Genomic DNA, 17,579 nt, shown 5'->3' with positions numbered 1-17,579 from the left:
CTGGCGCTGGTCGCGTTCCGGTCGCGGACGGGCGCAGACGGGCTTACCTTTGGCGCGCCTTCGGCGCACAATCGGCGCGCCCGCTGCGCGTCAACGCTGCGCGTTCGCACGGTCGCCATTTAAGGCGAAGTGCGCGGGTGGGCGGAGCAGCTGGGAGGCGGGAGCGGGGAGGGTTACAGAAGGCAAAAAGGGGCGTGGCTAAGCGGCGGTGGCGGGAAGGGAGGGCGGGGGGCGTCGAGGAAGGCGGTAGGCGGACAACAAGGAAGGAGGGCAACACGGAGGAGAAAACAAGTAGAAAACAGGCACAAATGCACGAAAAAGCGGGGAAAAACAAGGGAAAACAAGTTACAAGACAAGCACAAATTACTGTCAAAAATAGTACAAAAAACCACTCGCAGCGGCGGGAGCCGGCAACGAGGCGGCAGCGAGGCAGAGGCGGCTGGGGGCACACGCAGCAGCTGGTGGCCGTGCGGCGCGGGGGTGTCCCACAAGTCTAGGACTTCACGTGCAAACGCAGTGGTTACAGCCTTTTCTCTGGTGGAATGAGCACACAAGCCCTTTGGGGGTTGGATCTTAGCCAGTATAAAGCAGATCTTAATGCAGAGCACAATTTATCTGGAGATGGTCTGTTTCTCTATGGCATTCCCTTTCTTGGCTCCGACATACCCAAAGAAGAGTTGGTCATCTAACCGGAACTCTGAGAGGCATACAGGAGGCCGGAGCTCCACTCGAGATTAAAAGCGCCTCAGAGCGAGAGCTGTCTTGGAAACTACAGAGCGCAAAACCACTGAAATTATGCATTCTCTGCGGTGGCGAACTGATTTAACAAAGGCTCTCCCCACTGCTGAAAGAGACCTTGTACTGCCTCTAGGTGGGGATGCCATTCATGATCCACTAGGCATCTTTGGCGGAGGTTCTCCGCCCTGGCATTCAGAGAGCCCGCAAGGCGTTGAACCACCAGGGATATGCCCTGAGTTTTCAGCCATGTCCAGAGACGTAGGGCCTCTTGACAAAGGGGCTACAAACCCACCCCACCATGCTTATTGCAGTACTACATGGCGGTTGTGCAGCCTGTGAACACCTGAACTAGTGTTCTCTTGATGGAGGGTAGAAATGCTTTCAATGCCAGCTGGATCACTCAAGAGCTCAAACAGATGGAAACTGTATCAGAGGACTCTAATCTCCACCTCTCCCAGATGGCCGCCCCAGCCCAGGAGTGCTGAATCCGTTACTACTACCAGATCAGGCTGCCTCTGACCCAATCCAGTTTCGTTAACCACAACTGCAGAGCTTCTGCAGTGTCCTCCGAGATCTGAACCATGTCTGAGAGATTCCTCGGATGCTGTGCCCACTGGTAGTTCAGGTCCCATATACCTACATGAGCCCCCTCGCGGCCATCGCACGCCAACACAACCTCAACATCATCTCCTACGCCGATGACACCCAGCTGATCCTCTCCCTCACCAACGACCCTGCCACCGCCAGAGCCAACCTGCACGAGGGCATGAAAGACGTAGCCGAGTGGATGATGAACAGCCGCCTGAAACTGAACTCAGACAAGACGGAAGTCCTCATCCTGGGCTCCTCGCCCTCCGCCTGGGACGACTCCTGGTGGCCCCCCGCCCTGGGCAGCGCACCCAAACCAACAGACCACGCACGCAACCTGGGCTTCATCCTGGACTCCTCCCTCTCCATGACCAGACAAGTCAACGCCGTCTCCTCGTCGTGCTTCAACATCCTGCGCATGCTACGTAAGATCTTCCGGTGGATCCCCACCGGGACCAGGAAGACGGTCACCCAGACCCTCGTCACCAGCCGACTGGACTACGGCAACTCCCTCTACGCCGGAACCACTGCCAAACTCCAGAAGAGACTCCAGCGAATCCAGAACGCCTCAGCAAGACTCATCCTCGACATCCCCTGACACAGCCACATCTCCGGACACCTGAGAGACCTGCACTGGCTCCCGGTCAACAAGAGAATCACCTTCCGGCTCCTCACCCACGCACACAAAGCCTTACACAACCAAGGCCCAGGATACCTCAACAGCCGCCTCAACTTCTACAATCCCACACGCCAGCTTCGATCGACCGGCCACGCCCTCGCCGCCGTCCCCCGCATCCGAAGAGCCACCACAGGAGGAAGGTCCTTCTCCTACCTGGCCGCCAAGACTTGGAACTCCCTCCCGACACGCCTCCGCCTGACCCAAGACCACCTCGCCTTCAGGAAACAGCTCAAGACCTGGCTGTTCGAGCAGTAGCGGACCCCCCCTCCCCAAGCGCCTTGAGACCCTCCGGGTGAGTAGTGCGCTATATAAATGCTTGATTGATTGATATGCCAGCAGGATAGAAGCCGAAATATTGGTATCATGGCCTGAATATTCCGGAGGTGCTGTTCGAGAGGATAAGCCCGAAACTGCATCATGTTCAGAACAGCTCAGATGAGAGGGAGCATCTGAGAGGGAGTCAGGCGTGACTTTAGCACATTGATAAGGAACCCCAGCGAGTGTAGGAGGTCCATCGTTGTCTGGAAGTGGGAGACAACTGCCTATGTTGAGCCGACGTTCAACAGCCAGTCATTGAGGAAGGGGAAGACATGCACCCCTGATCTCCACAGGCCAAAGGGGAGGGAGCATAGCAAACTGAAAGTGCTTGTGGACTACCGTGAACAGCAGGTAAAGCCAGTGGGCGGGCAGGCAGGACAGGAATGTGGAAATATGCATCCTGCAAGTCCAACGCTACCATCCAGTCTCCCAGGTCGAGGGCAGACAGAACTTGAATGAGCATGAGCATCTTGAATTTCTCCATTTTTCAGAAAAAAATTGAGAGGGCACAGGTCTAAGATAGGACGGAGGCCTCCATCCTTTTTGAGCACCAGAAAGTAGTGGGAATAACAACCATGACCTACTTCTGGCGTTAGTACCCTCTCTATAGCTCCATTGGCCAAGAGAGTAAAGTGATATGGTACTCTGTCAGCCTGCCCGAAGGGAGTGGCATGGATGATGGAGTAATCGCAAAAAGGAGGGAGTAGCCCCTTCCAACAATCTGGAGAAACCAGTGGTCTGATTGTATCAACCTATAGTGGAGCAGGTGATGGCGTAGCCGGACTCCCACTGGTTTCCCATGATGGTTGGAGGGCAAACTAAAGATACTTGGAGGCTGCGGCTGCCAGGGTGGGGGGTGGTGGTGGGGGCGATGAGGGACTGGCCTGACCTTTCTGGTGGGTGGTAGGGAATGCACCAGGATTTACAAAGGAAGTGGAGGCTTGGACCAGCAATCTCGCTAGGGTGGGGTGTTGGGTGAGGAAGGAGGAGTACGCTAAGGCGGCAATGGCGGCAGGCAATTATCCTGTTCACTGGAGTCGCAGTGCAGGAATTGGACCAGGTCCTGAGCATGACATCCGTAAGGGCTTCTTTAAATGGGAGAAGTAGTTCTGAGGAAGTAACTTCCAGATAAAGCACCTCAGTTAAGATATTTTCCTTGACTGCCACAGTGGATAGCTGAAGATCCAAGGCTTCATCTACCTGTCTAATCACCATTGCAAATGAGGCTCCCTCCTCCATAGCCACAGTAGGAGGAGAGAACAAGTCAGTATTTGGGACGGTATCCAGTTCACTTGCATGCTCCAAATCTTGACACCAGTCCATATTGGGGTCTAGGAGCTGGTATTCTTCAGGGTCAAGTAGCCCCTTCCAATTTCCCACACGTCCTAACCCATGGGAATAGGATCTGTGTTGACTGGAGCATAAAGAAAATAACTGACGTCAGTGTGCTGGGTTGGCACCTATATATGCACCGCACTCATAATTTCTGTTGTGGATGATGCCAGCACAATAGAACGACGCAACCTATCGGCAAGTAAGTGTACTGCTCCCCCAAAATCTTCAGATTCAGTCTGGCACCTGGGGATAATTCTAAGATAAGGAATCTGTGGCTAGATGTATCTATCAGATTGATATTACAAACTGAAAAATAAGAAGAAGAAATGGCACATAAACTAAAATGAACTGGCTATAAACAAATCAAAATGATAAAGCAATTTTCAGCAACATGTACAAAATTTGACAATTGCAAGTGCTTCATGAAAAGTCTATGGTGTTATGTGGGTGGCACATTAAATAATTAGAATGAAATGTCTTAGCTCTGTTGGTCATATTTTATGCGATCAATGGGTAAATATGGAGGGAGAAAGGCTTATGCACTACAAGGGTCCTCTTATGTGACAAAAGAACAAGGTAGGACACACGTTTATAACAATGGCACCCAAAAGGAAGCATGCAGCCTCACCCCGATGCCAACAAGGGTCCTTACCGGGTAATGATCTCCAAAGTGGCCTCCTGTGGAATCTGAATTTGTTGAGGCGTCAGGCCATGCTGCTCCAGCTGTTTTGGTATCAGATGCCTGTGTGCAATTTCTAACTTTTCTTCTTGAATGTAGCCTTCAAAAACAAAACGAACTCCATATTACTTGTTTTGCCAAAACACCTTCACTGTTTTTAAACAACCACATTTTTCACATCTAAGGTATACAGTTGGCATCCTATGCAGCATACAGTCTCGATGTTGTCTGTAAATAATATTGATCAACTCACAAAGTTAAAAGCAGATTTGAAGGAAAGCTGGCCTTATGGGAGACTTTAGACCAGTGCTTGGATATGCAGAATCAATGTGTCTTAATGGTTCAGAAGTGTATCTCTCCACAGTTCACTTTACCAATCCTACTGGTGTCATCCTTACTTGTGTCCTAAAAAGTTTAAATGAGCAGATGAGCAAGAGATATTTCTCCATTCATCCATCTTGATTATACCTTGTCAGTAGTACCTCAACAATGTTTTTCAGAAATGATCTTTTATGTGACTTTTCAGACCAAATTAAGTAGGTTAAAGTGCCCCCTGAACATGTTCTAATTCGAAGAAAATATAGGATAATAGAAAGTAGTGCTAGGCTTGACTCTGCTAGCCACCTGAATTTAATTCTTACAAGAAAGTGAAGGGTAGACAGCATCAAAAGAAAAATCTTTAAGAGTTTGCTTTCCAGTGAATCTAATGTCAAAGCTTTTTTCATGAGGAACACTGAGGAACAGTACAGCAAAACGGAATCTTACTATCCTAAGCTGGTAGGGAAGATCCAACTGTGCCATCCTGTACGTCATAGTAAGACGGTTTAGACCCATGCCACTTGTTGGGGTTCTAGCTGTGAGATCTGAGATGTGGCCTCTCTAATTAAAGGTGTTTCTAAAGATCGTACCTAAATATTTATCTCTCTTGACATTGCCTTCTGTCGGTTGGTGAAACTGTTACAATCTACCTTTCTCCTCCATAACATCACGATGTTTGTTTCAAACATGTTCATGGTGAGATCATTCCTTTCCTATGGAAGACAATAATCGCTGGAGACCTACAGGAGTATGGCTGATTAAATCAGATTGTCTACATTGGTCAGAATAGGCATGCTACCAAGTTTAGGGGTAAGTCGGGGGTCTTCTGTGATTCATTTGTCATATCTGGCACATGTAAATTAAATCATGTTAGCATTCGTATGCAGTCTTGCTTTATGCCTGACCAACTTTTTATGTTATACTTTCAAATGCCCCTTAGTTATACTATTCTTTTCTTGGCCCTTCTTGGACACACCACATGACTCCTCATTCGCAAGGCGCCATGCACTTACTCCGACCCGAGTGCACCTATGCTCATTTCACAAAGCAGCTGACTACTGTTCTAATATAGCAGTGTATGATAATGCGGTGTGCACTTTCTATTGATGCCTATGCCATGCATTGTATGATGTCTTGGTTTCTGAAAACCTTCAAAAAATAGATTTCAAGCAAAATGCCCCTTGGGTTATTCTGAACTTGCACCTAGGTGCCTATGTAAAGTTCCTTTATTACCTACAGGAGTGCTGGACTGATTCTACACTGCTCTGTTGTTCACAGTCTCTATCAACCAAGGAGAAGGCTGCACTGCAGTCTACAAAGTGGGGTGACAGCCATACGAATCGTCGAAGGCTTCAGATGTATGGCTACTGCACTACTTTGCCTAAAACCTATTTGACTTACAGGATTTGGAGGATTACTGCCTGATCTTTCTTCTAAATCGCCAAACACTGCCTTTGCACACAGTTTGATTGTACACTGATTAGAGCGGTTTGTTAGACGGTAAGTTCTTTTCTGTCACCTAGACATCGAGAGCAGTTGAGATGACCAGAGTAAAGGGTGAGGTTTCCTAAAGCTGTTGGGATTCCATTTGACTTCAACGTTTGGCATTCATAACATATTTCTCAATATACAAATCGGACTGCTTGAACTCCCAACTAGCTGTTATTCTGCGTGGCTTTTGGATTAAGGAGGTTCACCACCATGCAAGAAATGTTGTGTGTGCGTGGTCAGAGGTACCAAAGCTGCTGTTGAATTATTTACATGAAATATTTAGCCCTAAACTCACTACAGCCCAGACTTTCTACACATCTTTGCTTCTCGATGCAGATCACCTTTTTGCACACATTTCTTCCAGGTAATTTTGCTTACCATTGAAAACAGTATTCTTTTACACTCTCCCTGAAAATTCAAGTGCACTGGCTGTTTCAATCCATTTTCTACACAATGAAAACTCATCTTTTTACATCTTGGATTTGCTAAAAAGTACAACCAACTATCATGAGGCTACAAATAATCCAAAACTTAGAAGAAGGGCTATTTCTTAATGCAAATATATAAAACTGCATTTACCCAGTAAAAAAGGTTCTACACTGGTTTTTAGAGTGCAAGAATATTGTCTTCAAGCTACAATGTGTCACACACAAAGCAATAAACAGCGAAGGACCAACGTACTTTGAAGCAAAAATCACCAGATTCTCCCAACCTATGAATTTATGTTTGCACCAAGCTTAATTTCTGTTTACAGCAAGAAAACTACTTGATGCACTATCTTCTTACCTGTAAAGATCAGAGTCACTGAGAATCGCTTAGAGTTTAAAAGAATAGCTAAGACTAGGTTATTCCTAATGATATGCATTAGAGAGTCTACATTCGCTCAATTCCTGGCATTTTCAGCTTACAGACCAATACCCCTCTAGGACCACCAGCTAAGGACAAAAGAACCAGAAAAGCAACCTCGTACTAATTTCAGGGCGAACCACATGACCCTAGAAGCATAGCATATACCCTACTGAATCATAATGAAATAGATCAATGGACCTCCAAGAGATGACCCAATCTTCCAAATGTTTCTAGGCAAATTGTAACGGACCAGCTATTAGGACATACCATATAATCTTCGGACCTCATATTAGAATAAGTCAAGCATAAAAAGGCAGAATCTAAATTACCAATGTAATAAAAAAACAGACAGACTATATCAACAGTATCAACCAGTCAAATAAACTGCCTCCCCACAGATAACCCCTGAACCTTTCCTTTTAGTCTTTATACACCCTATCTCAAAAGTCTACTCCCACCACCCCCCCAAAACTGTGCATGAAAAATTAACCTGTTTTAAATCTAGTGATTATTCTCTCTCCTTCGTTTCTATTGAATGACCTCCTAACTGTCTATTCTCTGCTTGCCCCAATACCTCTGAGTGAAACCTAACTCTTATGCAAGGTTTTCTGCCTTACTCTCTACTCTACTTCAGCAACATAACAATACCTCTCCTCACAAATCTCATGTTTGCGATAATGATTTCTTATGGTCTAACAAGATCTCAGCTTCTTTAGCCTACCTACGCTTCCCAGTTTATACTCAACTCTCATTACACTTCACAAACTCGCCTTCTGTGTAACCTCGTCCTGCAACCTAACCTCCTCTAGCCTACTTACTCATCCCATTTTCAACTTCCATTAACTCTCACTAATAATTTCACCTTACCCCTGGTAAACCAAGGAGACTAGAGGAAAAGCAGCAATCAATTTCCTATGAGCACAATAACTAACAATATTAAATGATAACTAAAACAATAAGCCAGGGGCATCATTAAGATGTTGGGGAGAATCACTTCCGCCGGACACTGCATTGGTCAAGGGACTGACTGACACCCAGTAGGCGGTCCCGATCGCCTCATTAGGATGCGACCAAAACTGTTCAGTCCCATTCCTACATTTTACTATGGGAGCATGCATTCCGGCCATAAATCGGCCGCAATGTAAGCTCCCATATCAAAATGGGAGGTGTGGTTCATCCCTGCACCCTGTGGCAGGCACTTAAGGGTTCTTGCCACAAAGTGCAGGGATCAAACAGGGGGGAATTTTATGTGCCCCCTCGGCCTCCAAACAGAGGGTGTGCACCCAAAAGACGCTTTCCGACATGGTTTCTATGTCGGACAGACTGGCATGGAAACCATGTCAGAAACCATCATCGTAGTCTCAAGGGCGGAAAGGCACACCCTTGAGATTACTTGACTCACTCCGACTGGCGGACAGGCTCTCCAAGCCTGTCAGAAGTCAGCCGAAATGACCGGTCAGATTCCTTTCCCAACGCCCCAATCAAAATGAGGCTATTAGAAAGGAATCTGACCGGCACATTATGATGCAGTTCGGAAGGTTCCGAACTGCATCGTAATCGGCCCCTAGGTTAACCATTATATCTGAATTATGTTGAGACATGCCATAAATGCTTCAACCATACAAACCATACAAAACAATATATTATAACAATTTAATGTGTTACCTGTATGAAAGGGTCCCTTTTTACATGTTTACACCCCACATTTCGCCTGGTAAATGATGCAACTTGACAGATGATGTGCTGGGTTCCTGCTAACCAGGTCCCCAGAACCAGTCTACTTTCCCTAAACTGTATCATTGATCTACAATTGGTACCCCTTTAGGATCCTTGTAACTCCCTTGCAAGTGGTACCCCTGGTACCTAGGGCCAAGGAACTAAGGAGGTTCCCTAAGGACTTGAGCACGAATTGTGCCACCTTAAGGGACCCCTCACCAAGCTCATGCAAACTACCATTGCACCCTGCGTGTCTTGGTGCAGAGAAAACCGAAGAGTCAACATGGCACACACCGCTGTGTGCCATGCCAGTAAAGCACTGGATGTGTTATTGGGAAGTAACCCCTAAGGCAGGCCTTAACCCCCGAAGGCAGGGTGCACTATACCAATGTGTGGGCCTATCCACCCGAGTGGATGTGTCCCCACAATACCCAAGCTCACCCTCAGATATTATGAGTGCACAGAGAAGCCATAATGAGTACATGGGCTGGACACCTGTCAGTAAGGGTTACCCAGCTAAATGATGGGTTCCCAGTACCCCAAGGTGTTTGATACCCAACACCTCATCTTAACTCCACAATGATGTAAGTGCTGGATTTATTCATTCACCCAGACGGCACCTTAGAGGTGCCCCTTGAAAACCTACTGACTACTAGTTTGCTGACTGACCAGTCTCCACCAGCCAGCCACCCTAGACAAGTTTCTGACCTTCTGAGGTGAGAGCCTTCGATCTCAGACGACAGGAACAAAGTCTGCTCTGAGCGGAGTTGTTCACACCTTGTCCAAGAAGAATGGGCATTCCAGGGCGGGAAGCTTCAAAGCTCCTAGCACCTTTGATATGCGACCCTGGGCCTCTCCAGATAGTGTAGGTTCCAACACCCCTGTCCAGATCCCACTTTTTGGCAGGAAAAGAGGCTGGAAAATTTGTTAGAATAGGAGGTATGCCCACATTCTGCTAGCACAACCACTAGGGTCAGGGTTATGCCCACTTCCCACAGGAGGTAGTCATATAGAGTGTGTAGTCATCCTACAGGTAGACAGCCCATTGGCTACTACCTGGTATTCCCTTTAATACCCCTAAATTGAGTATTTAGGTGGTGCCACTCGACCCAGAACTTCTGATTTGACAGATCAAGAGAAGGCAAAGAAAACTCACTGCCTGGCAAGAACTGCAGCAGAACTTTGAGGAAAACCCTACCATTCTCAGTCCTCTCTTGACAATTACGACAGTGTGACTTGCCCTGCAAGCTGGAGAACTATCAAAGCCATGGGTAGCCTGCCAGCACTTCAACCAACATCGAAATCTCCCTTGGAATGGAGGAGCTACTTATCAGGTCACCAACAAGCATAGTCTGGTCCACGCCTTGCAGTTCCCCGGCCCGACCAATGCCACAGACGATCAGGAGAAGGTACCCATGCTATGGAATGTCAGATCTGTCTCCCTACTGTGTGTGAAGACAGCAGGACAATCCAGCGCTGTGCACTACCAATCTCAGGGTACCGGACACCCTGCACCAAACACTGACTGTGAATGTCCAGTCTGGTATCTCACTGCATCATGACCAAGTAGCCGTCGAGGGACATCAGCATCACTGAGATCCACTTCCAGAGTGGCCCAGCTGTCTTGATTTCTCCTCTTCCAGCTGTTTGCCCTGACCGCAAGGTGCATCTTTTGCGCACCAGCCCAGCCAACCAAACCACTATGCTCCTGAGCCCTCTGGCCAGGGTCCTGATTAACCAGTTGTGCCCCATGCTCTAAGTCCCCATGCCATCTGAGCCCCTGTTTGGGAGCCCTTTGACTTGCCCGTAAATCAGAATCAAAAGAGAAACATTTTTAAGAGTTTGCTTTCCAGTGAGTCTTTTCATGAGGGACACTGTTGAGCAGTACAGCAAACCTGAATCTTACTATCATAAGCAGGTTTTATTAATTTTTATTAAACAATGTCTATTAAAGTTTACAACTTTCATCTTCTACAGCTGTCGCAAAATCCAAAGATGGAATTAGAAGTCTATGACATCATAAGAGCATATTATAAGCCATCACCACATCAAACACAAGGTATAGGGGCTAAGAGGTTTTGAAATGGTCAGTCACATATCCTCCCTCCTGTGACTTCCAACACTGTTAACCTCAACCTAGTAGTTATTTGAGGTAAACCCATGTACTATATTCACTACCCTAGGTTATACTATATTTATATACTTGGGGCATCCCAACTTAGTATTGTTGAACCCTCACCCACCTAGGTGGCATACTTCATAGTCAGGTTGAGCTACACCCTAGATGGTCGCTGCAGTGCCAAGCACGTCCAGCACCCAATAAGAGGGTGGCACTTTTTATGCACCTTTTTTTCAGTGCTTGTATTGATGGAGCAGATTCCATCTGGAGTCAGGCGTTGTTTATTTTTGTGCTTCTGACAGACTGCATTTAAATTAACACGCACATTTTGGTGCAAGTTAAAAACATGGCACATGAAAAATATGAAAGTGAGGCCTCGTCAGTCTGAAATGCTTGTGCTGAATTAACATGTGTTTTTGCAGTGTAGAGAAAAGTGGCCTTTTTAGTTGTGAAGAATAACCATATAATGTGTTCTCTTTTCCGAGCATTTTTCCTTATAATGTACACCCCTGTCCCAAAGTACTTTGGCTTGTTGAATATTTGAAAATATATATATATATTTCAGTTTATAACACCTCTTTCATAATGTGTATGACTTAACAATGCACCAAACACTACACATGGGGCTAAATGCTTTTTGCATGAAAAGCTATCTAAAACATTAAAGCACGAGTATGAATTAACTGTGTGCGCTTTTAAAATTTACACTAATGCATAATAATGCTATGTTGCACATTGTACATTTTTGCATGTTGACATAACCAATCATAAAAGCTGCTTTAATTTAATAGCGTGCTAGGAAATTTTTATAAAGGGTATTAGTATAAGGGAGGGAAATATAATGGCTGATTTACATGAAATTAATACTCTCTTGTTTGTTTTATTTTTTGGGCCTAAAACTAAATGGCTGCCTGTGAATCCAGCAAGGCTGTGACTTGCATTAAAAGAAGAGAGCATGCGCAGAATTGTGCCAGCTTTCCTCATGACAAGAAGGAGTCAAGGCTACTGTGAACTGTACATTCTTGTGATTGTGCCAATGTACCAGAGTTAGTTAAAGTATCCGTCCAGCCTAAGATATGACAGGAAGGAAAAGATGGAAACATTTTTTCCTACTAAATGTTGCTGAACATATAAAATGTATTTATTCATTTGCGCTTCTTTTGTTAAAACTGGTATGCTCTAGAATTTTCAATGAGTCAGGATAGTGAGAGATCACGCCATCATTGGCTAACCAATCAAGTACAAGTTTTAATGAAGATGCAACATTTTTGTGTAGTCTGCCAAGAATTAGAGTATAAATAATTACCTCTTTGGAGGCATGGTTGCATTCTAGACTCATTAGGCTTTAGGGGGGCGTGTGAGCTCTTGAGAGAAGGAACAGATTGGACCAGACATTCTATGGGTTAGGTACGAGAAACGTTGCGGGAGGAAATTTCTGCAGGCTGGGTGAGATTGCGTCCGAGGAGAGTCAGGTGGGGGGGTTCCCTTTCTCATGTATTTTTTTCAGAGAGTCCAGGCGCGTCATATTTGGCACCAGGCCACATTCCTTTAACCCCTTCGACGCTCATGACGAGCTGGGCTCGTCATGGCGTAGCCTCCTCGCACGCTCATGACGAGCCCAGCTCGTCATGAAACATGGGAATGAGTAAATCCCAGCGTACGGGCGGAATTCCGCCCGCACGCATGCGGTTAAGGGCTGGTGAAGGAGGGGGTGCTTTCAAGGAGCAGCTCCTATCAGAGTGTTAGAGATGCAGAGAGCAGCAACAGATAGAAAGGCTTTTTAGATTTAGATGCTAAACTTTACGTTTATGCTTTGACTAATTAATTAGGTCTGAAAGGATTTATTTGTCTTATGCATTTATTTCTCTTAATGAGAGATTTTTGCAAACTATTTAATTATTGATTAGCCTTGCAAGACTATTTTTCTTAGAAACTCTTTAAGAGTTTTGACTGATATTTTGCACCACGTTTTCTTTTCTACGTGTAATGCTTATATGCAGACTGTAATATGTTCTGTATTAATGTTTTTTTTTCCTGTTTTCCAAATTCTGTAACCTGATTGATATTTTACTAATGAATAAAGGGTCAGAGAAAAACTTAACTTTTGACTAGAAAATAAAACCCTTTAAAATACTCAACAACTCTCTTCATTGGTTCAAATAATAATTGCATTTTTGACTGTTCATGTTTATTTAAAGTCTCCTGAAGGTAATACATGGTGTCAAGGGCCCAACATCTTTTCAGCGGTAAAATAGAGGTAGCATGAGGGTTTTGCATTGAGAAATTACCAGAAGAAATTACCGCTACATCAGTAACCATGATCTGTGCAGGAGTGACATGATGGATCATTCTGTTTAGATAGTGAAATATAGTGAAGATTAAAACTGACAGAGTAACACACATTCATCCGCTTAATTCTGTGGGAATTCATGGCAAGAATAAAAACAAACAAGAGTACCAATAGAACCTTATTTTTTGGGGTGGATCCTCTACTTCAGTTTTACATGTTTCACGCCTCCAATCGCGCATATGGGTCATATGGCATTTCATCTAGACTCCAATCTATATTCATCCTGCCCTATAGGGATCTACACTGTTTCAGATCCCCTAATTTTTATGTGAATACACCATTAGTGAATAGTTAAGAGGTGTGCAGCTCTACAGCGTCAACTCATGTGGATAGGGCCAGGTGCACCTAAGGACATAAAATCGTTATTCAACCATTTGCACAACTAATGAGAGCCAGTTAATAATAAGTGCCCTCTTTGACCATGCTTTATACATACTCATGTCCAGAGCAACAGGTTTCAAATACACACTGGGGGGGGGGGGGGGGGGGGGGATTGGGTTGAGCTGGTTTCTGATTTAGGTAACAGAACTTGGTGGATTAGGGTGTTTTGGATCTTTCAGCACTACTGGTGTGGAACTAGACCAGCAGTACAGACGACAGTGAGTGAGGTGCTTAATGTGTGAGGGGGGCATGACGTAGTTGTAGGAAGTACAATGTTAGCTAGTGTTAAATACAAGGGAGGAAAATGCTAGTTTAGCACATCTCTGCGTAACTATGTCTTCGCATCCTCCAGGTAGGCATCACATATACTAGCTATGTGGCTTTTACAGAGGCTTCTTGCTTACACTCTGTGTAGGGCTAGCTTTCTGCTTCTGCCCATTTAAAAAGAGCAGTGCTACTGAACAAGGAGGGAGGGGAGACTACCTACTAGTTATAGGTGAGAGTTCACTTTGTGAGGAGGAGGATAGGTTAGTGAAGTGGGATGCCACATTATCACTTTTGCAGCACTTATACATACCTAAAGCCACCATTACCCAATCACAGAGGACATACTTCACAATAACGGATGAATAATGGACGAATGCAAGCACTTTAGTCCATTAACGTGTTAGAGAGGAGCAGCTCCAGAGCATATGGTACAGATCTGCTTGTACGGCAGAAAGTGGGGGCAGCTAGTGTTAGTAAAAGAATTAACCATTGATCAGTGCGGGTGAGAGGAATGCCTTATGCAGGATATAATACTGTATAAGCTTGACTTTGATACTGCAAAATACAACATGGGATAGGGAAGGGCCCGCAACCATTCTGAGTAGTGAAAGGTTCTGCCTGCATCTGTGTTGCATTTCTATTTAGGTTAAGTTAGTGATTAAGCTGTATGGGAAAGGTGCACTTTAAAAATCCAGGTAATGGGTCTATGTCCATAGTCCATGGTGTAGAAAGTCTGGATGAGTGAATAGGTTTTGGCTCAGCATCTGCTAAGGACCACGTTCGCCAAACAATTTGTTGGATTCTGCAAAACATTAAGAATTGAAGGGTGAAATGGTCAGATAGGTCCTCAAATGTCAAACGAAGGCCCTCCTCGTATGGATTGGTATAGAACTTTTAAAACCAGTCTGCATTTCAACTCAGTAGGGGAGCTGCAAGCTCTTCTTTTAAAATTGGAAGGCCCTGTTGGTTTGAACAAGGATGTTGGACAATGTGTTGCATGGCAATCACATAAAGCCTACCATTTACCCAATCTTTATACTGAGCAGGCTTAAATATATTTTAAACACAATCCAATTAAAGTAATTTTCCACACTGAAATTATTGAACACTGATGTCTCAAGACATGTAATGGGGTTGAAAAGAAGTGGGATAGGTTATCAGCTCTGAGCCCATTAATGAACTTACTGGTTCCACTCTGTAAAGATAGTCTGAGAAATTCTTGGAAATCATGACTGGGAAGACCTTAAGGTACTGAGCAGTTCTGTTCAGATGCTGAGAGTCTAAAGCTGAAGAAAAAGATCAAGCTGATCATTGGGGTTATGGCTCTAGAATGTGGTGCATGCTGTGTTGCATAAGCCCCGAGCACCACGTGGGAGTGAGGAGAGATCTGAGAAGACTGACTCAGTTGCGCAGAAGCAAACACAAGGAGATGATGGACGGAGAGCTGAAACTTTCAGACACTCACCTCCAATCACAGATCTAGGTTGAATCCATCATCGTTCTTTAGCTCACTTCGCCACCCCAGTTCCGACCCAGCCATATGCACATCAGTCTTGACTCTGTTCCTTGTGGGAACAGGGCAGCCCGAACTGCCCAGCCAGGTCTTCACTGGGCCGGAAACAAGCATCCTGGTACTGGTTTCGGTATAACACCCCTCATCAGCAAGGCTATCTTGAATCCAGTTGCAAAGTGAGCAAGGGACCCAGGTCTGGGGATACCTTGCCAACTTAGGGCAAATAAAGAAAACACATGCCACACGCAACCTGATGTGCCAAGAGCAGTAATGGGATGAAGGATTGATCACCAGTTGGACTCACCTACAGCAACGCACTCCATGCCGGAACAACCTCGGAACTCATCCAATGACTCCAGACAATCCAGAACGCAGCAGCTAGGCTGATCCAAAACCTGCCTAAGAGGACACACATCACCCAACACCTCAAATATTTCCACTGGCTCCCCATACAGAGGAGATGCATTTTCAAGCACCTAACTCATGCCTACAAAGCCCTCCAAAACCGTGGACCACACTACATGAACCACCGCATGACCTTCCACCAACCGCTCAGAAATCTTTGCTCCGCACACTTCGCCCTCACACAGACAACACGTATTTGCCGCAGCCGTACCAAAGGACGCTCTTTCTCCCACCTTGCCGCCAAAGCCTGGAACAACTTCCCTATCCACCACCGTACCTCATCCTTGCTCAGCCACTCCGGGAAGGGACTCAAGATCTGGCTCTTCAACGGAGACCTGCACCACAGCGGCTGGATAACCTCCGGGGTGATAAACTACGCTAAGCAAGTACTATTTTGATTGAATGACCGGAGGGCGGAGAAGGGTCAGAGAGGTTTGGGCTAAGAGACAAGATCCAGGGTATCACCAAGCACACCATCCAGGCTTTGGTGCATCACAGAGGATTACTGGGAGGGGAAATCGGACGGGAAAGGAAGGTTGGGGCGGTTCAAGGAGTAGTGAAAGAGTGCAAGCACACACTGGAGCCTTATAAAAGACGGAATGAGCAGGACATGCACTGCAATGGTGTGCTAAATATAAAAAATGAAACTGGGAAGAAATAAAGAATTATAGCTCCATGATCTCTGCAATGGAATGATGCATTTTATCCAATGCAAAACAAGGGTCAACAAGCTTTGTTCCAGGGGTGGGACAAACACAGATGAGGGATAAAAGCAATTCAACCAAGGAGCAGGGAACTGAGATCGACAAGAGAGCCCTCCAAGCCATGAGCAAGGGGGTGATCCAAACCTCCTCTATATAGAATAATGCATGATGTTTCCTGGGACAGACAGCTGAAGCTGCCTGTGGCGAGACAAGCAGTACTGAGCCAAACGCCAAAACAATTTGCATTGCCAAAGCTACTCCTGTTTCAATGGCTGGCGGCTGTGTTATGTCAGAGAGAATATGCCTTGTGAACTACATGTGGTCAAAGTAGAGGCTTAATTGTCCTATTGCAACACAAACGATAACAACGTTTATTTATTCATGCAACAAGAACAGTTTTAAATGGAAATTCAATTCCTCTCATCTCTGAGCGGACATCTGTGCAAAATCCCACATCAAATCTAATACTGCACGTAAAAGAGATTTAGGGAATACTAGCATCTGTTATTCTGTTTATAGTCTGCAGTTACTCGGTGGCAGCGCAGTCTCCATTGACTCCATTCCTAGTATTAGTGAGTGACACGACAAAATCCGCGGATCACCTGACAGATGTGACTGTTGAATGTGGCCCCACAACACGGACGCCATTTGCATTCGAATCATTTGTGAAATAATCTGGACAGCGAGGTAAGGCGACGCTCGTGGAAACTCGCCCAAGGGACCCCGGCTGTGCACAAGAAGTCACACAAAGTAACTTTATAATTCCTGGTTCGACCTCTTGTTTTCCGCCCGTGTAAGCTTTCAGGGACGTCCTCCTTGTGCTAAAGGTCACAGTAGACACAGCAACGGGCAAACGCTGTGAACCTATTTCACGACTGACGTGTTCACGACTGACAGTGCTCATTCAACGTCTGAGGAACGTATATTGTTCTTTTAATTTACAGGTTTGCCTTTGCGAGCTTATCGGGGGTCATCGTTCTGTATTTTGGCAAATCTAGTGCGCTTTTATTTTATTTGTCACTTTTAGATAAAAGGTTTGTGCTTTTTGTAGTGACTGCACTTATGTCATAGCTAAACAATGTAAACATATAGTGTTCAAGACATAACATACAGAAATTATACCCAGGAA

General features: G+C 45.5%; 1 protein-coding gene across 1 annotated transcript in view; it reads right to left on the bottom strand.

The window, feature by feature from the left end:
• LONP2 (lon peptidase 2, peroxisomal) overlaps window positions 1-17,579 on the bottom strand; it is a 796,271-nt gene that overhangs the window by 400,190 nt on the left and 378,502 nt on the right. Inside the window, exon 10 of the mRNA XM_078670264.1 lies at window positions 4,311-4,437. Within this exon, the coding sequence (XP_078526390.1) occupies window positions 4,311-4,437 (127 nt within the window). The remainder of the gene's footprint in view (window positions 1-4,310; window positions 4,438-17,579) is intronic.

Source organism: Lissotriton helveticus, chromosome 12 (assembly GCF_964261635.1).
Source record: "Lissotriton helveticus chromosome 12, aLisHel1.1, whole genome shotgun sequence".
In the NCBI taxonomy this organism is placed as follows: Eukaryota; Metazoa; Chordata; class Amphibia; order Caudata; family Salamandridae; genus Lissotriton; species Lissotriton helveticus.
Note: the sequence above shows the minus strand (reverse complement) of the source record. Positions and strands in the feature narration are given on the sequence as shown.